We start from the raw sequence: 25,167 nt of genomic DNA on the forward strand, positions 1-25,167 counted from the left end.
GTTAAAAATCGAGGTTTCAGGGTTAAAAAATAAAAATTTTGACAGATCACATCTTTCTGTGCACAACCAATAGGCTCCCAGTCAAAATTTGTACCTATTTTTTAAGTATTTGGAGAGAAACAAACAAACAAAAAAAAACAGGCAGGATTAGTTCAGGTCTCTCCACTTTTCACGTGTCTCCAAGTTGCAAATGGAAAGGTTTTGTTAGCTAGTTCCAGAACCCTACTTCTATATAATGTTTTCCACTTTAATTTTCCTCCTTTTCGTAAAGTAGCATGACGCTTCCATAGGCATTTGTACGTTGAGTCTCCAGGCTGCCCTGGGAGGTGAAGAGCTGTGTCATCATTTCAGAGGCAGCAGCGCAGCGCAGGGCCTAACCCCCTCACCGGAGCAACAAGGCAGCCTGTGTGTGCAGGAACAGAACACGCATCCCTCGAGCCCTGCTGTTGGTTTTTTATCCCAAGGGGCCCTTCTTTGTTTTCATTAATGGGGAATTTTACATCGCAGAAGTTATGTATCTACACGGGGGTGAAATTCAACACCGGGCCAAAAGCCGGATATCTAGCGAGAGGCAAGAAAAGAACCAGTAACATTTACAAACATATTCTAGATGTATATCATAACCATATGGAAACAAAGGTTTAATCTCACATTTTTATTTAACCATTTTCCCAGATGTTTCCTGCAGTTTGACAGATGTACCATTTACTAGAAAGTTGCGCTCTTGAGAATTAGAGTGTTATGGACACGGTTGCTATAGACAATGACTCGGTAAGGGTAAGAATCGGAATAAAACGCTACATTAATCTCTACTCGAAGAAGGGCATTTTTTCCCCCAGACTGAACGCGCTGGCCTGCCCAGCCGCCTTTCGTTTTCTCTCCTGCTGCGGCGCGGTGCAGAGACCCGCCGGCCGCCCTCCGCCGGGCCGGGCCGGGCCGGGCCGTGCCGTGCCGGGACTCTTATCGTGACGAGGGGCGGGCCCCGCGCCGCCGCCGCTCGCCAAGTCCGGGAGGCCCCGGGCGGGCTGGGGGGGGCGCGGCGCTGCCGGCCGCGGGCGGTGCCGGGCACGGGGCGGGCCCTGCGCCCCGCCGGGCCGGCTGTCGGCGAGGGCTTATCCCGACAGAGGAGCGCCGGGGCCTCGCCGCGATTGAAGTGCGGAGGCTTCGACCTCAGCCGTTTGGCCGCTTCCCCCGGTGGAAAATTCTGCTGGAAGCCGCCACGCTTTGTAGTTGCCATGCTGTTGAATAAACGAGATACCCGTGTCCACGCTGCCTGCTTGAAACCTGGCAGGCCTGTGCATTTCTCGCATAGCTCCTTCAGCACCGCAAACTAACGCTGCAGCACAGTGCTGCATAGGTGCTTGTCCGCAAGGTACATGTGGTGCCCAACTAGGTAAATGTGCCCAGCAAGGTACGTGTGGTGCCCAACTAGGTAAATGTGCCCAGCAAGGTACGTGTGGTGCCCAACTAGGTAAATGTGCCCAGCAAGGTACGTGTGGTGCCCAACTAGGTAAATGTGCCCAGCAAGGTACGTGTGGTGCCCAACTAGGTAAATGTGCCCAGCAAGGTACGTGTGGTGCCCAACTAGGTAAATGTGCCCAGCAACGTACGTGTGGTGCCCAGCAAGGTACATGTGGTGCCCAGCAAGGTAAATGTGCCCAGCAAGCTACGTGTGGTGCCCAACTAGGTAAATGTGCCCAGCAAGGTACGTGTGGTGCCCAACTAGGTAAATGTGCCCAGCAAGCTACGTGTGGTGCCCAACTAGGTAAATGTGCCCAGCAAGGTACGTGTGGTGCCCAACTAGGTAAATGTGCCCAGCAAGGTACGTGTGGTGCCCAGCAAGCTACGTGTGGTGCCCAACTAGGTAAATGTGCCCAGCAAGGTACGTGTGGTGCCCAACTAGGTAAATGTGCCCAGCAAGGTACGTGTGGTGCCCAACTAGGTAAATGTGCCCAGCAAGCTACGTGTGGTGCCCAACTAGGTAAATGTGCCCAGCAAGGTACGTGTGGTGCCCAACTAGGTAAATGTGCCCAGCAAGGTACGTGTGGTGCCCAGCAAGCTACGTGTGGTGCCCAACTAGGTAAATGTGCCCAGCAAGGTACGTGTGGTGCCCAACTAGGTAAATGTGCCCAGCAAGGTACGTGTGGTGCCCAACTAGGTAAATGTGCCCAGCAAGGTACGTGTGGTGCCCGACTAGGTAAATGCTGTGCCCAAAACATGAGCCCGAAGCTCCCTGTTCACTGGCTGCCCACAGGCCTATGCCTGGAGCTGGGCTTCACGCGTCCCGTCACACCGCCGGAGTGAATAGAATAGGAGAGGGGGGGAGGTGGGATGATTTCTACAAGCCATGAGAAAAACTTTCCAAAACATCTGGGAGAAGTCTCAGAACACGCTAATTACTGCTTCATGTAGCCTTTAATGTGGCACAGATGTACAGTTGCTGCAAGTAACGGGGCAGTCACACGTTGCAGTCAAGTTAAGGTCGATTCCCCTGCGCCTATCAAAGTCCCGCCGTTGTGGTCCTTGGCCCTCACCGCTGCTTGTGGCCTGTGTGGGCACGCGTTGCTTCATCCTGTCTGAGAGAAGGAGCGATGCTTCCTGACCCTTGCTGTCACAGGTTTCACATCAGTAACGTTTAGTATTCACAAATCAGTCTTTTAGGAAGGGTGGAAACAGAAACCCCAGATGCTTTTCCTTGTGATCTGTTTTTCTGACTGAAGTTTCCCCTAAGCCAGAAGCGAGGTGAAGCTGTTGACTGCAGAATTTGACAACCTTTGGCTTGGGCACTTCGAACCTAGGAGTAACTGATGTGAGGTGCTGCTGCTGTGGCTGCTTTGGTTATCAGCTTCTCACAGGAATTGTTTTACTATATTGCTAGGAGTAGTCGTGCAAAATGTAATGAAGCTGTTAGTGCATTTACAGTGCTTCTAGAGGTTTCAGTAGTTCAGATTTTATTAGCAATTACAAACAGTTTCAATAAAGTTTTAATGAAATGTTTATTCCTTTTATAAAACAGCCCATGAAAAATCTTTAAAAAAAAAAAAAAGGTTATTTAAACACCATTTTTTGTCTAAAGCTCTAAAGCCTGGTTTTTGGATATTTTTGAAATCTCTGTCTGAAATTGAATGAATGTGCATTCTCAGCTTTCCCTGCTTCACATCTGCTAATGTTACATTGTGTATCTGAGGGATAGAGACCATAATTTCTAGGCATTAATGATCCAGGCCCTTTTTCCTTTTTCTCTTAAGAATTGTTCAAGCTGGAAAATGAATCTCTATAATCCTATCTCCTGACAATTTGACACAGTTAATTCCAGCACTCTGACCTTATTTCCAGAACGGCTTGTGTTGTTAAAGCTCTTCCTAAGTAAACTTTCCGTTCTCATGTTGACATCTTTTACTTTGCACTTCGTGTATTTGAAGAAAATGATTAATCTGTTCCTCAGCCCTATGAGTCCATCTGCTGAAGTCTTCTGTGTGACTGAACTAACTAAAATCCATACGCTTTTGCAAATTTGGGGTTCTTGGATTGACTTAAGCTGGTTTCAACTTTTACAAAAATCATTGCATGACAGGTGTTAAGTAATGAATGCAAGTATTTTTTTTTTCAAATCAAAAAGTAGAAAATATTGTAAGAAAATTTAACTGCCATTTTTTATTTCCTCTGACAGTTCTGCACAGTTTCACCATTGAGTTTCAACACCACCAAGTTTTCCCAGAGCCTGCAGAACAGACTGATGTACCCTGGCAATATTGAGCACACATGTATGTGGCTAATCTCGTTGCACTAGGGCATGACCCGCTGCCGTGTGTATTTTATATGCAAGCTTTCTCCTGACATTGGCCCATAGTTTTCTCTGTGTGATCATAAATAGTTTTTACAGTATTTTCCAGTGACTCGGTATAAAAGGTTTGTTGCATGTGCCAAGTTTGACTTCAAAAGGATGTTAACATGGCTGAAGTATAAAAGCTGCACGTGACCCAGCACATGAATGAGCAGAATGTAAGAGGAATTGCCTGCCAGAAGTTCTTGGGTGGGCATTGCAGTTAGCTATGAAATGATTAATTTGTACCCATCTCTGAATCTTTCCAGTAACCCCTCTGACCTTCTTTTCTCCTGGAAGCCTCTTCACTCTTTCCTTAAACTGTTGGATTTTCCTTCCTGTTTGTTAGAAATTTTAGGGAAAGTTTGAAGTGTCTCTGTAACCTCATCTTTTATCGCTTGCTTTTCTGGATGTTTTTCTCCTCCGAGCAATTCAAAGTGCCTTATGGATGTGAAACAGTTCAGACTTATGCACAGATAGTTTTAATTTCCATACCGGTGGTGACTTCCCTTTCTAGATCAGGTCTTTTTCATCCCAATATATGCGGCAGCCTGACTTGCACTCCAGATGTCAACATTGGGTGGCTTCCTTCTCTTTCATCAGCTTAATTTGACTTTCTCAGAATTAGATTATTGTGCCTTCAAGCACCCAGGTACTATGGTGACTTCTGTATAATTTGCTTTTGAGAAAGAAATGAAACCTTAGTTCTGGATCCTCACTGGCAAGCCTAGGGTTGAGTGTCAGGTCTGCATTGATCTGTATGAGGTTTGTCGTTTTACTGCAGATATCTTCCAAAAAAAAAAAAAGTACTCTGTAATTTCAGTACCCGTGTCTTGTAAGGACAGACTGCAGCCTCTGCAGAGCCTTTTTTCAGCTCTGTAGCATCCACATCTTCTGTCTTCTGGTCTTCGCAGTTGGCAGAAATGGTTCTTCCCTTATGCATTTTAAGATATTGTGTGTTTTTTCAAATGAAACTGGAGCTACTTTGTTGTTGCTCTTTGAGTAGAGGTATGGGGAGGTGACTGCATCAGGTAAATCTTAAAGGTTCGGTTATTTCTCCTGTCGCCCCTCCAAGAAATGTGCTGTTCTGTGACACTGTGATAAAATAATTAGAGCAGGGAAGCCAGGGATATCATGTCACAGGTTAAAGAACCAGAAAGATTTTTCTCTTTGGCTAATGAGGCTGGCTGAGTATTTTTTTATCCCCAAATCCCTAAAAACCCAGAGCAGATGAGAGCTGTAGTCAGATGTTGGTTTCCACCTAGATCCCAAAGTTTAACAACATGTTGAAGAGATGAAATGGGCTCATGTTTACATTCCTGAAATCGTAGCCACAATGGGGCATTTTAAGAAACTTTTTTATAATTGCTGCAATGTCCTGTTATACTTGGACACTTGTTATTGCGGTAATACTGAAATGCTTGAACTTTCAGTCATTCTACTTTTTCAAATGTTAGGGATTTGTCTTTTTTTAATTTAATTTTTTAACAGGCTAATTCATATATACTGTTACCTCAGCAGAACGAAATAGATCACTTACCACTTCAGATTTTTTGCAGATATTTACTATATATTAAAATTCGCTATTGACAGCTCAGGTATAACCTCACATAAGACCTCTTCAAAAAATGATGGTACTTCAAAATAAGCCATCAGGCTGGCATCAGGCGCTAACTTGAGGAGGTTTGGAGGTGAGTGAGCAGCCAGCGGAAGAGCGGAGCAGAGATAGCAGTGGGTGAGCAGAGACTCGGGTGATTTCCTTTTTTTGATGTAAGTAGGATCTGGGATTGCGTTAATTGATTTTACTGTACATTAGATTTAGATTTCAGTTTTGTGGGTTTGGCTTTTGACTAAGGTCTTACATCATGCGGTTCTCTTGCATTCTTTCATACTTGTGAGTATTACACCTTCAGGAAGCTCTTCTGTATCACTTGCTGCCTGCAGTCATGGGATGCTCCTTCATATGTTTTACTGCTTATTCTTTATTTCTTTCTTTTACTGTGATTTATTGTCTCCTGGTTGATTACATTTGGAAGTAACTATCCAAGGTGTTTAAACTCTGAAAAATCTTGTTTTAGCGAGGATAAATTTAGAAAGTCTGACCTATATTTGTATGTAAGGTTATCCTATTTCTTGTTAATATGTTTCAATTGTTTTGTTTAAGTTGACTTCTCATCTCAGAGGGTTTTCCACTGGCTGTAGCACTAAGCTGCAAAAAAAAATAATCATGATTTGAATTTTTATGGGAAGGAACTGCAGCATTCTGATTACAGAGGGTGAAGAGAGCAGGGGGGAAATCAGTAGTGCATGCGTACTTCTGAGCTTAAAGAACTTGTGTAAATCTGATGCTTAACTCTCCAAACAGCCTGATGGTCAAGTTGAAAAATTCAAAAGAACAAAAGCTCTTTTCAGGGAAGAGTGAAGTTTAATTATAGGTGGCTGGAGAAGCTTTGAGGCAGTGCTTAACTTCCTGGGTGCCTTTGCTGAGTTGTTTCTAGCCTGAGATGGTCAGTGAAAACTTTGCCACCTGCTTCTCCAATAGAATGGGGGAAGAACTGGCAGATTTGCCAGATGTAGACCTTGGTTAAAGATCCACTGGGCAGCCAGCTGGATCGGGAGCTGCTGTGCTGCAGGGCAGTCCTAACACATTCTCCAAAGCCACAGCATAGAGCTGCTGTAGCAGTGCTGTGAAAAGGGCATTAGCTGAGCTCAGTCACCCGTTTTACCTGCCTTGGGCAGAACTAGAGTTTTAGGTAGGGCAAAAGATTCCCTGCAGGGGGGATGCACCAAACAAGTAACGCTGAAATGGCAGCAGTGGCAAAAAAAAGGGGGAGGCGTTCTTTATCTTTGTTAGGAAACCATATCGGATGTCCAGAGAACATGTCCATGTTCTGCGGAGGAAATGATTCTTGCAAAAACAATCATCTGTTGCACATTGCCTACATGGAAGCTTTTTGGGATGGAGTGCTAAGCCATAAAAAGGAAGGGCTACTCAATGTAAGAGGGAGGCACAGAGCTTAGAGAAGGGGATGAAAAAGGGTCGTGTACTTAGGTGGCCGCCAGTCAAGGGAGACAGGGTTTGAAGAGCTGTTTGGGCTGGTTTTTCATGTTGTGAATGCTTCAGGTAATCGGCTGACACATGGCAAGCAAACTGCTAATATTTTCAGGTTTGTGTTGTTTGTTTTTCAAGGAAATTTAGATGGCTTAAAAAATATATGAGTAAGGACGACTTAGGATTTTCCCCCTCTGGATATATATCATTGTATTTTGCAATGTCTTCTGTTCCTGTTTCGCTACCTCGCAATAACAAGCAATGCATATAAATGGCTGGTTCTGCAGGAAGTGATCCCCACCGTGTGGAGGAGGCACTTTGTATCAGTGGCCTATAAATCCTTAAGTGGTGTGTAACAAAAGCAGCTGTCCTCTTTCAAGCCTAAGTGTTAGTGAATAAGTACTGTAGATGATGTCAGAAAATGAACATTATAAAGGATGCCAAAAATAATAATATTTGAATTAAGTTACACAAATGAAATAGTTTTCATTTAGCAATAGTATGCATTGTGTTTGTGTGAAGAAAAACATCTTACATGCTAATTAAGAAGCAATGTAAGTGGATACTTGTTCTTTCTGCAAGAGAAACACACTCCTACAATACAACCATTTCAAGTTAGAGCTCTGTTTCTGCCAAAGGGAGTGTGAAACGTCTGTGATTTCTTCGCTTGGAGGTACAGTAATACTTTTGGCATCTGTTCCTTAGCAATCTAAAGGCTGGAAGTGAGTGTAAGCAAAACTGTCCCCTTCGGTGGGCCTCTCTTTTTCCTTTTCCTTAAGCAGTTGGCAGAGTTAGCCTGTTCCTCCAGGATGAGTGTGAATTACCGCTGCTTGGTGCCAGTGGACCGAACAGCTGCGTTTAAAGGTTGTACAAAAAATATCTAAGAACAATGCATTTTAGCTACTTCTGAACTGCTTCCTGCAGAGGACTGAAACATTGCTTTCAATTACCAAATGTTGAGAAGCGAACTGAAGCAGGCTTTCAGCTAACAGTCAGGATGTGTGTGGTTTTGGTATGACATGCATCTGAGCACATGATGCTTGGTAAGTGCTGGAGCCTCGGTTATGATTCATTGGGGAGAAACATGGAAAACAATGTCTGTTTTTCAAGTGCTGGAGAAATGAATTTAAGGTTGGAGTCATGTATAATTTTGCTAAAATAAACCTGCAAGTAGCTTGGATAACTCCGTTAGAAGGGAGGTAAGGGTGACGTGTAAGGCTGCAGCACTGCTGTCCCACTGCCTGATGCTGGCTTAGCTTCCCCCTGACACCGAGAGCCATGTTCCAGCCCGTGGAGATGCACTGGCAGATGCACCTCTGAAGACGGGGTCCAAATTAGGTGACTGATGAGTTTTAAGACAAAGTGGAGTTGGGGGATGGTAAAGCTCTTTGGAATTTTCAAATTATTTTCCAAAATTATTTTCCAAACATGGCCAGAAATCCTCCTTTGTAACTTTCTGACCTTGCATTTGAACTAAGAGATACTCATTCAGCACGTGGGGAATTTTGAAGCTAATTCACTGTGGTGAAACACAATTATCATGAAACACATGCAGTTCTGATTGCCCCTTCAGTCAAAGCATCTAACATCAGAACAAGAACAGAGCGGTTTTCCAAAACAGAAGTTTCATTGCTGTAGTCAGAAGAAAAAAATACAAAATATCATAATGAAATATTTACATCGAATTCTGTTTTCACATAAGTTAATAGAGTAATAGTTTTCATACTGTTCCTGTGGTCTGGCTTTTTAGCAAGAACAGAACTATTTCTAATTTACGAGTTGTGTGCCTCTTTTATAGATAGCCAAATTTGTACTTCCTACATTTTTCAGATTACTTTTCTTAATAACAAAAAGAGAGAAAATTTTCAGTTGAATAAAGGCATTTTTAATAGAAAATTATTTTTAAAGCTATATTTAAAACTTATTTAGTAATATGAAATTGATGAATTTTACATACAGTAGTTTTACAAGTGGAGTCAGATGTCTGTGGGATTTGCTATTTATAGTGAAACAGGAGGGACTGCAGACCGCTGGTGTGCTTTCACGGGGGCAGAGCTATCACGTTCCTATGCTACGGAGTGCCGTCAAATTCTGAGCTGGCCTCAGAAAAAATAATACCTGATGTGGATGTAGGAACTTCAGGTATTTCTCATTTTTGCCAAGACTATTTATCTTAAGGTAGATGTTGAGCAGATTTTTGAGTATAAGTTGTTCTCAGTCTGGAAGAGTTGTTGCTGCAATGTAGGAGGAGGGAGTTACTTGCCTGCAGAAAGGATCGGGGTGGGGCCTGCTGAGGTTACGGAGATAACTCCTTGCTTTTAGGTACCTTGTGGGAAGGTCTGCGCTACTCCCTGCCTTCACACTGATCCCATTGCCCAGTTTCTTGGTCCCTTCTTCTTCAAAAATGTTTGCAGGAAACTTCATTCTTTTTGGCAGCAAAACTAGCAGTCACCAGTGTTCAGGGCCGTGACTACTTGTTTGAAGGAGGGGTGAAATACTGTGTAAAACGGTGAATTTATTTTGCTTGGGAATCCGGTAGGTCTGTTCATCTCTGGCCACTGGACAGCCTTCCCCCTGCTGTAAATGCAGCTCTAAGAAGGTGAAATCACAGTTCTAAGGAAAAAACAACACAAACTGGTGCAGCTGCATCTTTGGTTTCATTTTACAGGTATTTTTGGTGGAGAACAAAGTGGAACAAAGTTGGTGGAACAAAGTTCTTCCTTTGAGAACTAGCTCATGCTTACTAAGACAAAGTGTAATCGTTCTGACATTCTGAGCAGGGATTATTTTTTTTTTAATTTGAGGCAGTGGAAAGTAGGAATCTACTGTAGCTGTATTTGGTTTTGTAGCCTCCGAATTGTTATTTAAATTGCAGCAGACCAGTAATATTTAGTTGAAAAGCAAGATTTTGGCTTGCAGACACCAAAGATAGCACATTGCAGTGAGAAGAATAAGCCATCCCTACACAGCATCACCGCCCTTCTCACTTGAACAGCGATTTTGGCGCTGCCTTTCCACGTGTTTCGTACCAGGCTCTCTGATGGCTGTTGCCCAGGTATGAAAGCAGTCTGTAAAGTCTAAAAGTCTAAAAAAAAAAAAAAACATACTGTTTGTGAGCTTGCTTCTCAGGGGGTAGTGAAGGATTACAGTTTGTTAAGCGTTCATTGGAAGTCTTCTGCACTGTAACTTAAGATGAAGCTACTGTACTTTAAATATAGACTCAGTTTTGCTGCCACTGAGTCACACACTTGCATCAGTCATTAGCTCAGAGCAACGCAATCCTGAGCTTTCTCTCTTCTGAATGCTGATACTGTAAAGTAGTCTTGTGTACTGAAATGGTACCAAAGCTGGCAAAAGACCTAAATGTAACACTGAGAATGTATTTCCTTGTGGTTTGTGTGCTGCTTTGTTGCATCTAAATCTGGCCTATAAAGAGGGATTCAAGAAACACGTGATTTTCAGAGAACATCTTGGGCACCAGCTGTGAAACCTTAAAGGTGAGGTTTGATGGTTGGTTCTGCTAATCTGCAGCTTCTCAGTTAAGGGACAAGCGATAGCCAGTGGGGCAGGGGGCTGAACGGCTGCAGATTGTATCCTTACACTGTTGACTGTTCGCCATGTAACCCTACAAGATTTTTCTATAGCATTTTTGTAATAACCCTGGGGTTCCTTATTTCCCTCTGTTTGCAGGGCTTTCCCCCCCCCTTCAGCTGTTAGCATTCCTTTTCTGAGAGACTCTCGGGGGTTGAAATAGGCAGTACCTTCTTGAGTTGTAACTTGTTCCAATATTGGATACTATTCGTACATCCATATTTCCATTATCAGAGAAAACATTTTTCTATTTCTTTTCTGTCTTTGCCTAACATTCACCAGAGCACTTTTTAAGGTTGTTCCTGGATGTTAATTTGCTATGATGCACTTAAAAATTGGGGGAAAGGCTTGTAAATGTATTTTACCCACTTCTGCTGTAGACAGGACATTCAGGGAACTTCAGCAAGAGCTGCTGAAGACAGAACGTGTTTTCCATGGAACCAGCTTTCTCCCTTAGTTCTTGTTTATGTGAAGGACGGGCTGAGTTTGGTATTTCCCACCGAGGTACTGGCTGTAGCAGCGTGCAGTTGGGGGCTGTGCCAGACTGCCAGGCGTACCCATGCTTACCTTGGCATTTGCCAGCAGCTGCGAGTGGCTGCCCTCACCGAGGCGGAGGAAGCACCTTTCCTTTGATGCGCTGCTTTCCCTTTCATGAAGGGGTGAACACTTGACACCGTACATTATGGGTATATGGAAACTGAAATATCTCATGAGTACAAAATCAGTTTTTGTTAATTGCAATGAGTGATAGCCTAACTGCGCGAGTACCGCCACTGAGATTTACTGTTCAGCAGGAGTTTGAAATGACTCTTTTAAAGGCTAACTGCAATAATTAGATGTGCAGTGTAGTGTGCTTCTTTCATTTGCTGTTCTGAAAATTGTGCTTCCTGCTTTGACTCACTGTATTTGTTGGTATCAACCCATGTCTCTGGAGTAAAATAAACTTTTGGACTTCAGCAATGCTTAGAGAATACTGCAATGTTAGGAGGCAGAGCTGGACTAATGGTATTTTGAATGTGGGGGTGTCTGATCTTAACAGATCAGTTGTCATCAGTTGTTATTTTAGCTCACTGCTTTTAGATAAATATCTTAAGAAATTATAAAAAAAAATCTGAAGAATTCTGAAAAAAACAAGTTGGTTGCCAGAGCTTGCAGGTGTGAATCATTTGCTTGTCTTTGCTGGGAGGTGGCTGGATAGACCAGGGTTACCGTACTGAGGGATGCTGCACACCCCCACCCCCAAACCAAGCAACATGCCCTGCCTCACCTTTCTTAAAGGGATTGAATGCTGCGTGTGGCATTACAGCGTGTAAAAAATCAGTAAGCCCTTTGACTTTTTTCTCTTTCATGTACTAGAAACAAGACTGCCAATGGAGATTACCGGAAGGAGCACAGAGAGAGGAGTCGCAGCCCAATAGAGAGGGCTGCTGCCCCAACAATGAGCCTTCATGCCAATCACGCCATGTACGCCTCAATCCCAAGCTTGACCATGGATCAACCTCTAGCACTGACCAAAAACAGCATGGATGCAACCCGAACAGTCGGCATCACACCTACACTGACTTCTGTGGAACGGCAGCAGGTACTGGCTTCTAGAAGCTCTGGGTGGTTGTAGAAATCCTTGCTGTAGGCACAGGGAGGACTTCCCAGACGTAAGCAGAACATGTTGTGAGCTACAACAGTAGGCGATACAATTCTTAGGCAAAGCGTATTTTAAAAATGCACAACGAATGCCACAGCTCAGTGTGTTCTATGTGAATAAGTTCTGGTATTTAAATGTACGTCAGAGAGTTCTTAGCCGCCCTGCTTCTTCTGATGCTTTGCTAAGCTTTTGAACCCATGTGTTTGAATTGGGAATGCAAAGTCTGAGTTGCTCTGTGGATAAGCAAGGCTCCAGTACCTGTTAGGCAATAACCGATGCAATTCAGAGGTAAAGAGGGTTTTTATATGTGCTCCCACTGGCAATCCAGGACTGCTGTCTACCAGCTTTATCCTGCCAGGACTGCTGAGGAAGAGGTGACAGAAAAGGCATTAAATAGAATTTTGCACTGAATTTTTCAAGTGAAAGAAGGTGGAGTGACTTTAGTTGTCTCAGCTGGCCAGAAGCATTCACTGTGTTGTTCCAGACCAGTGTTGGATCACTATTTCATGATGACTTTTCCTAAAGCAAAGTAATGATTTTTGATAATGTTACACTTCATTTCCATGTGCTGGAGTGTTTTTTGTTTTGTTTTTGGCTGGCTGGTTGGTTGGTTGTGTGGTTTTTTGTTTGTTTTTTTTTTTTTTTGCTTGCCATCATATACATTGTATTTGTTTTCCTTGAGAACTGCTGAAGATGAGCCATCTCTGTGCAAGTTATACAAAAACAGTTTTCTTATGTGCCAGACTTGCTTTTATCCTTCTCACAAGTGGGGAGGTGAAGCAAGATAATTGAGTTGTGATGAGAAATTAAATTGGCCCATGTACCCAAGCTCTTCCTTCCTTCCTTCCTTCCCTCCTTCCTCACCTACAATGATGCACTGCAAAGGGTAAACGCTTCGAGTGGATGGTCTTTTGGAGGTTGGTATTTTTATAAGCAATTTGTTGAAAGCCTTTTTGCACTGGAGCATATACTTTACATCTACTATGTACATTTTAACATGGTTGGCTATATACACTAATCTTTTATATTTTGCTGTGCCAAAATGCCTAGCTTTACACTAGTGTCACTGATATCTTGCATCAGTTGGCACCAGGTCACAGAGTTATTGTTCTGTGCAGAACAGCTCTTCTTTGCTCTCAGCATTCAGTGATGACAGAAGAGGAAGGGACAGGCTTCCACTGACGACACTGGTGCCCTTTGATAGTGTTACTGCTGTGCCTCAGCTTGGCAGCTCACACCACTGACACTCTTCTATTTTAGTGTTTGACTTGGGCTCATTCCTATTGCCTATTACCAGATCCCTCTCTATTTTGTTATCTTTGACATTTTGAGCTAGATTACAATCTATTTTTTTGAGGAAATACGATGTTGAGGTACCTTGCCAAGATCACAGAGTAGAAATCATAAAAAGAAGGAAAAATGTATTGAACAATAAGAAAACCTACATTTGTTTGTTTTTTATTTATTTATTTTTACCTTAGCAGCTTGAATGTGATTTCATTTTACTGTATGTTTCTGATGGAGAGCAGGAAAAAATACCTTCCTATTTTAGGCAGTGTACAGGTGCTGTTAGTCACTGTTATTAAGTTCTCAGCTTCTCCTCTCAGTATTTTTATATAAATAGGTACAATCTGCTCAGTGCACCTGTACACCCAGAATCATACCAGGGGATTCTGTAAGATGCCTTATCCCTCCCTCTCAAATTGTTTGTGGTGTTGGTACATGCATTCCTGAAACAAGCTCTCTTGTTACCTGTCTCTCTACTTCCCACGTCTTGCGTATCTAAAAATGCATATATACAGTGCCCAAACAGCTTCTTAGATACACAAAATCTCACCCCTTATAAAAATAAAAAAGTAACAACCTGCCATACATGAACTTCTTACAGAAAAATCAAAGAACTCAATATTTTTTCTTTATTTATTTTTTGACTTTTCTGTTAGTGCAGTAAGATGTGAATAGCATTTGTTCTGATTGTGTTTAGACAATAATAATTTAATAGAGTTAAATCTTCACTTGAAAGCTCATCTCCTTTACTTTGTTCTTGCTCTTACTCTGTCTAGACTACAGGACCACTAAACAATGAAAACTCTTTCCTTCATCATTTACTTTGTATGGTGTTAGGTAAAATTGTGATTTTTGCAGGTTTGCTGCGAAGATTTATAAAATGGACAAGAAATTAAAACTGTGTTAATTAAATTAATTCTGTTAGTCTTTTACACACTGCACAATTTACTTGAATTGAGTACAACAGTAAGGGACTCCTTACGTAACAAAATATACCAAAGATGCAAAGCAAAAATAGTTCAATACCTGCATTATTTCCCTTTAGCCATCTGTTAAAACTGGGACATTTCTTTTCCTAAGGCCTTGTTTCAATATGACATTTACATGCTAAAGAGCTGTAAGGAGAGCATTTTTTATTTACGCTTTGTAGAAGGTATACATAGTGGAATTAAAATTATGTGAATACATATTTTGATTAATTTGCATGTATTTCATTGAATGAAAAAGGATGATGATCATTAATTAGTGCTAGAAAGGCAGATTAATTTCAACAGTAAAGTACTTACAGTCAAAACTTGCTCAGGAGCTTTTAATGTTTTATACTTCTTGGCTTCTTGTTTTGTGGCTGAAGTACAGAATTAGGCTAGGAAATCTAACTTCTGAATGAAAAATGATGCCATTAAAACTTGATTAACACTCAGAAGATGCATACCTGTAAAATTTGTCCTGTAATCACAAGGATGTGGATAAATAATGAAACTAGCATTTAGTGCTGCTTATGTAACGCATACAAAGTTGAAACTGTTCTTACAAAAAATCACCTTAATGCTTTTATACTGTCTGTTTTTTGTATGGCGGCTTGCCACTTAAATAACTAAGAACCATTATGGAAATTTAATGTATTTTTTAATGAGATAGAAGGAAATAATAGCTGAATATTTGGGATTTTAATGCACTTCATTGAACTGGATATTCTATGAGTTATTTCAGTGCTGGGATTCAGTTCAGTTATGTACATAGCAAATGATTCTGCGGTGTTGTGCTCCTATATGGGTTTGTCTAACCGTCTTACTGAGTGACAGTTTACTTTCTTCTTCCATGTTAGAACCGTCCATCCGTAATTACGTGTGCTTCTGCCAACAATCGGAACTGCAACCTCTCCCACTGCCCCATTGCTCACAGCGGCTGCGGTTCGGCAGTGCCTGCCTACAGAAGACCCTCTAGCAGTAAGTTACCTATCAGCATTCAAACTGCCTGATTGATTACATGTGGAGGAGAGAAAAATTGTTCGCTAACTTTAACTGTGTAGGCACAGGTGTATTACCAAGAATAAAAGGAGGTGAAAGAATAGGCAAGTCTTTTTCTCTACCCAGAGGCGTACCAGCACAGGTGCCCTCTGCAGTACTTCTAACCATCAGTGTCATGCCACAGCAGAAGGTAGCGAGTGTTGTTCTTTTTTCTTAATTTGCTAAGTGTTTTTTTTTTTTAAACAACAACAAAAGACAGGCACGCACACAGCCAAATAAGTCATTATGTTTATTTTAGTCTAGCTGACAAACAGCAAGCAGACAGGACCAGCAAACCCAACCGTGCTGTAGTTTTCCCAGCCTTTCAGTAGTCAGTGGATATTTATGATTCAGCTGCAGTCAGAAAAATCTGTTCCTGTAGATACAAATACTCTTCCAAAGCACATACCCTCCACCTTTCTCTGCACGGATAACACAACATGTTTTGGAGGGCAGTTGCTATAGGAACACAGGGATGGCATTTTCTGCCTTCCATGCAATTAGTACTTTTCATGAGATCTTTTCATGCAGCGCATGCTGGCGAACCTTGGAAAATTTTTGTTCAGTTTCTCTCACTGTGTGACTAGGGGAAGAGCACAGCCTTCTTCCTATCAGGTTATAGCTGCTGATGCCGAGATTCGGCACACAGCATTTCAGACAGAATATCCTGGGTTGGTTCAACTTCTTGGCAGCTTCATCAGCCAGAACGTGTCACTGTAAGAGCACCAGTATGACATGCATTGGGACCTAAAAGACCATGATAGGATTTATTTATTTATTTTAAAAGATTGATGCATTGTTGAAAACTGGAATTAGAAGCTGAAGTGAGACCCTGGGGGATACATTACACTCCTGGAGACAGCGGCAGTTAGAGATCTAAGCCATTAGAAGTTTTCTAGAAAACTGCTGTTACTTGTCTAAGGAAAGCTTCTTCACTGAGACCCCATCTGAAGTTGTATGGGATTTGGAATAGTTATAAATGTTTTCAGAAAATATTTCTCTCTTGTCACTTGATGAGGCGTTTGTGCATGATACTGGTTTATTTTAGGACCCATCAAACCTTTTTTTGTAGCATGAAGGACAATGGCATAGATCCCATGCTTTTAAGTGTTTTTGAAAGATAATTTAGGCACAGATTTTGTTCCTAAGTTGTAATTTTGCCACTCTCTAATATTTAGTCTGAGGAACTATTTATTGCTATTATTCAAAACCTGATTTTTAAGGTTCTTTGTTCCTCTTGTATTACACCATTTTAACACTAGTAGTACCTGATACAGAGGTAATGATTCGTGCTGTTTTCTGTCTGGCTCTTGTAACAAGCACATCAAGCAGGATGAAACCCTGACATCAGCTTTTGGCACGCAGTAAATTAGGACAGGGTCCTCCTCACAACTGACTGATTTCAGAAAGCTTGGGACCTGACTTCAAAAACTGTTCCCATCTTTAATTCTGTTTAAGCCTAAATGTAAGTTCTATGTGATTGCTTTGAGAGAGGGTTTGTACAGAATCAGAACTGCAGCTGTGTAAAAATCCTGTTACTAACTTGAGGGAGAACAGTAATTATATAGAAAATACTTACCTGGTGCAGGTCATTCACGCACAAGAAAAAAAGCTCCATTTTTTGTTTTCATTTTATATCCTTCCATCTTCTTCCCTCCTCCCCCCCTTCACTACCAGTTCTATAATGATGTAAAGAATTCCTGCCTGCACTGAAATAATGCATTTTCTATCTTCTTTCCCTGCCTAGCTACCACTGCCTGTGACCCAGTGGTGGAAGAGCACTTCCGCCGAAGCCTTGGCAAGAATTACAAGGAGCCTGAGCCAGTGGCAAACTCTGTGTCCATCACAGGATCAGTTGATGACCACTTTGCCAAAGCACTTGGGGATACATGGCTTCAGATTAAAGCTGCGAAGGACGGAGTGTCCAGCAGTCCTGAGTCTGCTTCACGGCGGGGCCAGTCTTCCCCTTCCTCCCATATGGTCAATCATAATCACTCGCCCTCTGTAGTCTCATGAAGAGAGGACCGTTACGTTTGTGAATTTGCATGGTTTGACTGAGCTTTGAACAGTGCTTAAAATAGTGTTGGGGGAGGGGAGATTAGTTTTCAACACGTTTTTTGTGTACTCACTTTTTATTTGTAAAAGGGTGCCCTTTAAAGATGATAGCAGGAACTATTTCATAAAGATTCATATGATGTAGCATCCTTTTTTCCTGCCTCAATTACCAAAGAAACCTCTGATGCAAATCTGCTGCCCCTTAAAAAATGCACGCTAATCCACAAAAGCCATTACACATAGTTGGTTGACCCAAATGCTTTTTGCTTGTACTAGCTTCTTGAGACTAGAATTTGTCTGGTTTGCTTACATTGCTTTTTTTTTTTTTTTTCCCTCTGTGAAGTAATTTTGTATGTATATACTTGAAAAGAACTGTCATGTATGATTTGCACTATTGGAGGAGGACTGAAGTTGCATAGCAACTTTCTGGTAAGATGCTAATATTTTGAGGGCAAACTGCTGAAAAAAGGGTTTAAGGATGACATTTCTATCAGTTTGATTTTTCTTAAAGCAAAACAGCTTTGGAAGGGGAAGTCTCATACAGGTTATAGGTCTTTCTCTCTTTAGATTTCAGGTGCTTAGTGCTTGCAACTGGACTGCATAATTTACAGAACACGGGCATTTTTTCCTAAACACTGCAGTTTGTTAGAATAGAGCTGAGGTTGGAGGGTTCAATAGTGCTTAACGATGCATGTTTTATGAAAAATAGCTGGTATCTATTAATGTATAGACAGTAAGAATCATAATACTTATTAGCTTTTCTTCAGAATTAGTTTATTTTTGTCAGTAACAATCCTAGATATACTTACTGCTGGTACAGTTGTACTCTATGATATTTGTATTTGATATTCACTTTAGTAGCAGCCAGCAAAAGAGGACAGCCTCAGGACAGGCCTCAAATGACGCAGTTTAGAAATATATGATGCGTGGTACAGGATGCTATAGCTTTGCGCATGACTAAGTAATTGTTTCTGTCTGCAGCACTGTCTGCTTAACAGGAATTTGCTTCCTAAAACTAAGTCTGTGTAATCCACCTTTAACTAGCTGCAGAAACTGCTACCGTTACGTATCTTGGCTGGACAACAGATTGTTACAGTTTGTGAAATATGATCTTTAATTTTTGTAAGCTTATTCATAAACCTATGCCAAGTTGCAGCATACATTCCTCCATTAGAAAACTTTATACAGGTATTACTGCATTTATTATCATTTGCTATATTAATAGCTACTAACTAGAAATTAGGCAATAGAGGCAGGCATAAAAACCACAGCTGTGCTAGTACTAAGAGCTTCTCTTCTTCTTGTTAAGTATAACTACTCTCCCCCATACATTCCATCTTCCCAGTACAGTTGCAACTAGGGCTTTTTTTTTATACTGCGTTACCTGAAATGAGTGGTTCAGTGTAGAAAGTTAGAACTAGTTGGAAGATGAACTACATGTGATGTATTATGGACTGTGTTACAGTATTGGGTCCATTGTGGCTTTTATTTTATGGGTTTTTTAAAGTTAAGCTATTTAATTTGGAAAAGGTGCAGGGTAGAAAGATCAGGAGATTGGCTCTTACTCTTGTTGAGAAGGTGGCTGCTCAATTTTCTTTAAAAAATCAAAAAAGGCAAAAAAAAAAAACCCTAAGCCCCCAGTTTTACACATTTCACTACCATCTTACTGGGTAGTCAACGCTTACTTGCTTTGGCATTCAGTACCCTACTCTCTGTAGGAAGATTGTTAAAAAAACACTTTTTTATATAGGTAACTTTAAGACCATCGTTACGCTGTGCGTAAAGAATGTACAGAGAAATTTGTAGGTATTTTTTGAGGAACAATTAATTTGTTAATGATATGTAGCTATTTAATTTTTCCCTTTCCTTTATTGTAATCATTCATTTTTTTTGTTTGGAGAAAAAAGTTGATCTTTTTTTTGTTGTAGATTTGTCTGTAATACAGTAAAAGTGCAGGAACACAGTTATTCTATGAGAACACTGCATTAGCATTAATAGCCACTAGTTTGTTATTGCTACAGGCTACTGAGCATTATAACAGTAAAATACTAATACTGTAGATGGACTCTGTGGAAAATGTGACTCCTATATTTCTTTGTAAACACAAATAAGATAATGTTTTTAAAGCTAATATTTTCAATAATAGCTGTTTTACAAGGTTACATTTACTTATCTGAGATAGGTAAATGGATTTGAGGGCAATAAAGATTTAATGTGATATGTCCAGTAAAACGTATATTAAAGACAATAATGCCATGAAAGCCAAAGGGTTGGGGGGAGGTGGAAGGAAACTAAACTGAACTCACCATCACGACGTGGTGAAGTTTCTTCACAGAGCCAGGTTATCTACAGTTCAGTTGGAAAGATTCTCTCTGTGTTTGTAAATCTGTAATATACCATTCTTTTGTGGCCTTGTTTCACCTGGAAAAAAAAAAGGTTTGGCAGGCCATCTTTTTTTTTGTACTTAAAAGTAGCCTTAAAGAACAATAAAGTGCTCTTAAATCACAGGTGTGTACATACTCTTCTGTATTGTTTGGTAAGAAAGGAAACTGATTTCTATACTTCATGGGCTGGAAGCAGAAACAAACTACTGTTCATGTCCTGTTTTTTTTCTTCTGAGGAAACCCATCTCATTTTGGGACTCTGTTACCCTGTTGATGCGACTGGAGATAGCTAGCTATATTCTTTTCTTCTTCCCCTCCCCAGCTAAGGCATTTGCCAAGTAATAGGCTTTCAAACTACAAAGAGAACCTGTTGCTGCCACTGCCGCGATGGACAGAAATACCACCAGCTTTAGGAGCACATCCCAGGCCACTGGCAGAACTCCCACCGCTCCGGTCTTTGAGTGTTTGCCCAGTATTGCTTTCCATGCAGGGCTGAGGCAGCTGTTCATCCTAATGTAGCTCACCAGTAGCAGCTCCTGAACAGTTTCTGTTTTGGAAAATAGCAGCTAGTCAAGCATTTCTGTACTGTTTGTGAGAAGACCAATGTGTTCATTTCCTTTCATTTTGTTTTGTCTCTCAAAGTCTTCAAGTTTTATCTAGAGAACAGAAGTTATTCCCTCAAGACAACAGCTGTATTATAAATGCAGATAGCCATGGTCTTGTATTTTGGATAAGCAGCATTTCAACAGAAGATCATTCATCTGACAAGAGACCATTAATCCTTAAAAACAATTACTTGTTCTTCTTACCTGATCTAGGGAAAGTTCAGGTGGATCAGGCTGAACCAGGCAAGAATTCAGAAGAATTTCAACTCTGAATGTAGCAGATGTGTCACCAAATTTCCAAAGGGAGCCCCTAAAAATAACAAGAGACAAAGTTACTGTTGTGTTGCAGTTGAAATGACTAAATGGCTTGAAAAAGAAAGCAGGCATTACACGTGTATACATTGTTGAAGTAAATGGCTGTTTTGGGGTGTGGGAGATTCCATGAGAACACATCAAGAATGATTACTTTAACACATCTGAAAAACCATCCCTCGCTAACTATCTGTGGAAAGAAGCCTAAATACATACTTTAAGAGTTTTTGGGAGAGAGGCCAACTACAACAAGCCTCACACGCCTCTCAGTCTGCTTTCTGAAGGGAGCTGGTTTCCTTTTAGGAAAAAGACATCCCTACATCAACATTTTGGGGACTACGTGAAACAGGACAAGCAGCATTGCTATCTTTCAGGTCAGTAGCTTATAGTGTGTTCTACTTTCTACATGGCAAAAGGAAAAATACAGTAATTTGGTTTCTTAACACATAATTTTTCTCATTAGCAGCACGTATTAATTTTATACAAAAACATAGCGCCATAGCCCAGAAAACTGGTCTGTACACATACACTTCATAGACTTCATACTAATACTATTTGTAATGGCTTATCTTTCCCTGTGAGCAAAATTAAAGGCAAGATCCAGCTATGCTGTTAAACAGCCCCCCCCCCCCCCAATTCTTTTTGCTACTTTAATTCAAAACAAATTTAATTTCAGAAGACAAATCTGAAATCACAAATATACTACAGACTGAGTTGAGGTCTTTCTGCATAGCTCAGCGAGTGACCTCTCCTGAATGCAGGGTCTATGTATTTCAAGCTGCTTTAGGGCTGAAAAATGAACTTTATATGCAAATACATGTAGAAGCTAAATTGGCAAAATAACTGTACAAGAGGTGTCTATAACCGGGTATACGGACACATGCACTGTGCTTAGCTGCCGACCTTGTACTTACCTAATCGCTGGAAAATGACGACTGAACCTACCCAGCAGGTTGTGCTTACCCTGTAGGGCAGAAAGGACCTAGCACAATGTTTAGTTCCTTTAAAACAAAAAATATGTGACACAGCAAAGGGAGTTTAAAGACACTACCAAACTCAAGTTTTGCTCCTTCCATGGTCTGTGCTGAATGCAAGCATCTTGAAGTCAGATGGCTGTAGAGGTTCCTGCCACTGCTGCAGAGAACTCAGCAGGGAACTACTGCGACTGCTCAGCTGCTCATAAAGCAGCTACACTGCTACACTGTGTAACTGAACTGCTAGGCTTCAAAACTGGCAAATGCACAAAACTCAAAATTGTAACCAATTCACCATCATACGTTTGAATCGTAACCACCAGTTCGGAAGCTGCTTCACAAGCAGCAGCTGAACTGTCACTGCTGGGCTGACTGCTCCCAGAAGGGTGCAGGGGCTGCTAGGGGTGGCAACAAATCCAGATGTTCCTAGGAGGCCAAATCAGTTGAGAGAAAAGATGTAAAATCATCTTTCTGCCTCATTCAGAAGCCTTCGGACAACAGCAGTTAGCTATTACAACATATACGGTGGGTTATAACTTCTTACATTACAAAAGAGATGACCCACAATGGCCATGTGAATGAGGATGTCTCCAGTATCCAACCACCGCACCAATATGTGATATTGCTTAACGTGATCCTGGCAAAATGCATCAGAAGTATTTTAAATGTTGTGTAAGAGCTCTGCTCACCAGAGCTGGCATGCTGATGCTTGGCTGAGGAGAATATTTACTACTACCTTTAGATCCTTCTTGAGGAACAGTGAAATAAGAAACTAGTCTGCATCTTCATGATGCACAAAAGCTTCCATTTCATCTGGCATGGATACAGATACAAGAATGTGTTGCACATAGCATATTAAGGGTGTCTCCATCTCTTTTTCCTTAACAGCAGTTATTATACAGCTGGACTATGCTGTGTGTTGAAGCACACTTTATTCCTGAAAGACCAGGAAATATATTCCAGAGATATACCAATTTAATAACAATAATTTTTTATCTCTGCTATAATGGGAACATTCTGCCCCTCTCTGTGGAACAGCTATCTCAAGTGCATTACTTGGGTATAAGACAGCCAAGGTAGATATTTTAATTGCTTATTTTAAATTATAGTTACATATAGTTCCAGAGCAGCTGGTTTGTTCTTCAGACAGCTGCCCTAGTTTCACTTGGTGCTTTCCCAACACAGCATGCAAAGCAACAGCACCGTGTGGCTCCAGAGGTGCCCGAGGGAATGTTCCTCCAAGCACACTAAGGAGTACGTTCACCTCCCATGGGAGAGGCTTGTACACCCGTGAGAGGTGCTGGGAGGCTGACAGGGGCAGTGCTGCTCACCAAGAGTGATATTTAATACATTTTTTCCTCCATCAGCAGGGCATAAGCCTTAAAAAAGAGACTCAATTATCTCACTTTAATGACGGAGGGTGTCTGAGGCCCAGGGAGCTGAAATGATTCAGGCTAGAGCCAGCAAAACTGTGTAGATACCACATACCTCTAGACGTGTGCAAAACCAGGAATATAACCATAGTCTCCTGAGTGCCAGTCCCTGATCGACTTCAGTACGTGGCGTTCCCAGTGGTGCTCATCCCTCAGCATTAAACCATCTGGATTGCAGCGGATTTCCTGAGTGCATTCAGGCTTAATCCTGACCAAGCATCATCCCAGGGAGACACTGTCATCAACCAATCATTTCTGTAGAAAAGGTAGAGGACAGCAAGTAATTTCATCCTGGATTGAACGCCACAGGCACTGCTTCTTTCTCCTATTCTCTAATTTGAAATTTTCTCTGAGGCATTTAATAATTTAATAGTAACTCAGCAAACTCAGGTCTCACTCCCCCAGCACAGGCTGAAAGCAAGCTGCAGAAGACTAAGTCCAGAATAGAACAACAGCGTTTGCAAAACCAGTGACTAAACTGCAATACAATAAATTAAACTTTATTTTTAATTAAAGTCCAAGGACAAATCTGGTCTTTATACATTTTACCTGACTTCCAAGCAGTACGAGGAGCACCTTGAACTAGTTGAGAATCTTCTGAAGAGCCCCGTAGCTTTTAGTTCAAAAGTACAGTCTAAATTTCTTAGTCCTTGGTCTGCCACACAGCTCTAATCAGGAGATGCACTTAGTGTTTCTCCATGTTTTAATCTAGACTAACTGATTAGCTTGACAGCAGGCTTTTTATTTGCAGAAATGTTTCAAACGTTCCTGTGTAATTCCCGGCAAATCTGACCATCACATTTTCGAACCCCCGGATACACCAAGGCTTGTTCCAGTGAGCAGAGCAGCACAGCAACCCCCCTGCCAGGGGGAGGCTGGGACCCCTGTGCAGGCCACTTGTGCACACTCTCGGGGCTGTGCCAGGGCAACATCACCGCCCTGGGCACAGCTCCTGGGCTCTGTTCAGGGCTCCTGAACGTCACTCATGGGGTTTTCCCTCTTCGCAGGAACTCCCACAGCAGTAAGACACTGAGTTAAGACAGACAGCTGTCACTGGGACAGCACGGTGTCATTCATGAAGGGCACCGGACGACTCGCTGAGACCACTGTTAAAGTCTCCATACATGCTCTATGCTTAACGTGGACAACACATGGTTCAAAGAGAAAGAAGAGCAGCAGCTCTCCAGATGCACCGCCTCGGGATGGGACCAAGGTACGTGCCCAAAGAGCTGCCGCGCAGTGGGCCTGGTGCTGGAGCACCACCCTGCTCCCAGCCCAAGCTCCTCCCGCACTGCTCCTTCCTCTGGTGCCAGAGGACAAGGCTGTACTGAAGGCAGCCTCCATCCTCACGTGACACCAGCACCCTCAAAAATATTAAATATGGATTTCCCGTACTTTCCTTTGTGACACAATCAGGAGCCCAATTCAAGAGACAACAATGCACACTCACTTAAGGGGGTTTCTAACTGCTAATTGGTGTACTAAGCATTTACATCTGACTGACACGCTTCTCTGTTAAAAATGCTTGGCATGGGATTAGTCATACATGGACATTCAGATTGACATGCGTTTATATTTTAACAGAGGCACAAAACCAGACTTTTTTTCTATAGGCTATTTTTAAAAAATGACCAAGCAGCTACTGAGTTCCAGTAAGAACACTTACTGCATGAGACTCTTCGATTTCTTTTTCCTGGGAGGCTAAGCAGTTACACTGCTCACAGTTGCGCTGTTCATTCTAATTTTACATTTTATTTTGCTAAGCAGCAGCTTCCTTAAATGCTAAGGAGAACATCTGCGTGCTCTCCATCACAAAGACAGACACAAAGGCATCTGTCAACATGAAGCCGTGTCAGCCACATGCCAGCTACATTTAATAGTCAAAAAGCTGCTTATCTTTAAACTGTTTACTCAGTTTGAGCAAATACTATGCAAGCAGAATGCTTCTGATAGTGTCCTGCTATTCATGGTGCAATCAGCATTACCTTTCCTAATTCAGGAAA

At 41.8% G+C, this 25,167-nt stretch overlaps 3 protein-coding genes across 6 annotated transcripts in view; 2 read left to right on the forward strand and 1 right to left on the reverse strand.

Moving 5' to 3' along the window:
• The window catches only part of TAMM41 (TAM41 mitochondrial translocator assembly and maintenance homolog), a 130,512-nt gene extending 110,551 nt beyond the window's left edge, over positions 1-19,961 (forward strand). The window contains exons 11-13 of the mRNA XM_083796577.1: positions 11,823-12,048; positions 15,221-15,341; positions 17,149-19,961. The gene's annotated coding sequence lies outside the window, so the exon portion shown is untranslated. The remainder of the gene's footprint in view (positions 1-11,822; positions 12,049-15,220; positions 15,342-17,148) is intronic.
• VGLL4 (vestigial like family member 4) overlaps positions 1-19,961 on the forward strand; it is a 92,405-nt gene extending 72,444 nt beyond the window's left edge. For all 3 annotated transcript variants that reach the window (XM_083796598.1, XM_083796597.1, XM_083796599.1), the window contains 3 exons: positions 11,823-12,048; positions 15,221-15,341; positions 17,149-19,961. In XM_083796598.1, the coding sequence (XP_083652724.1) occupies positions 11,823-12,048; positions 15,221-15,341; positions 17,149-17,417 (616 nt within the window). In that variant the 3' untranslated portion in view covers positions 17,418-19,961. The remainder of the gene's footprint in view (positions 1-11,822; positions 12,049-15,220; positions 15,342-17,148) is intronic.
• The window catches only part of ATG7 (autophagy related 7), a 126,026-nt gene continuing 118,607 nt past the window's right edge, over positions 17,749-25,167 (reverse strand). For both annotated transcript variants that reach the window (XR_014571747.1, XR_014571748.1), the window contains exon 20: positions 17,749-23,419. The gene's annotated coding sequence lies outside the window, so the exon portion shown is untranslated. The remainder of the gene's footprint in view (positions 23,420-25,167) is intronic.

The sequence above is a fragment of the Anser anser genome (genome assembly GCF_964211835.1).
Source record: "Anser anser genome assembly, chromosome: 12".
Lineage (NCBI taxonomy): Eukaryota > Metazoa > Chordata > Aves > Anseriformes > Anatidae > Anser > Anser anser.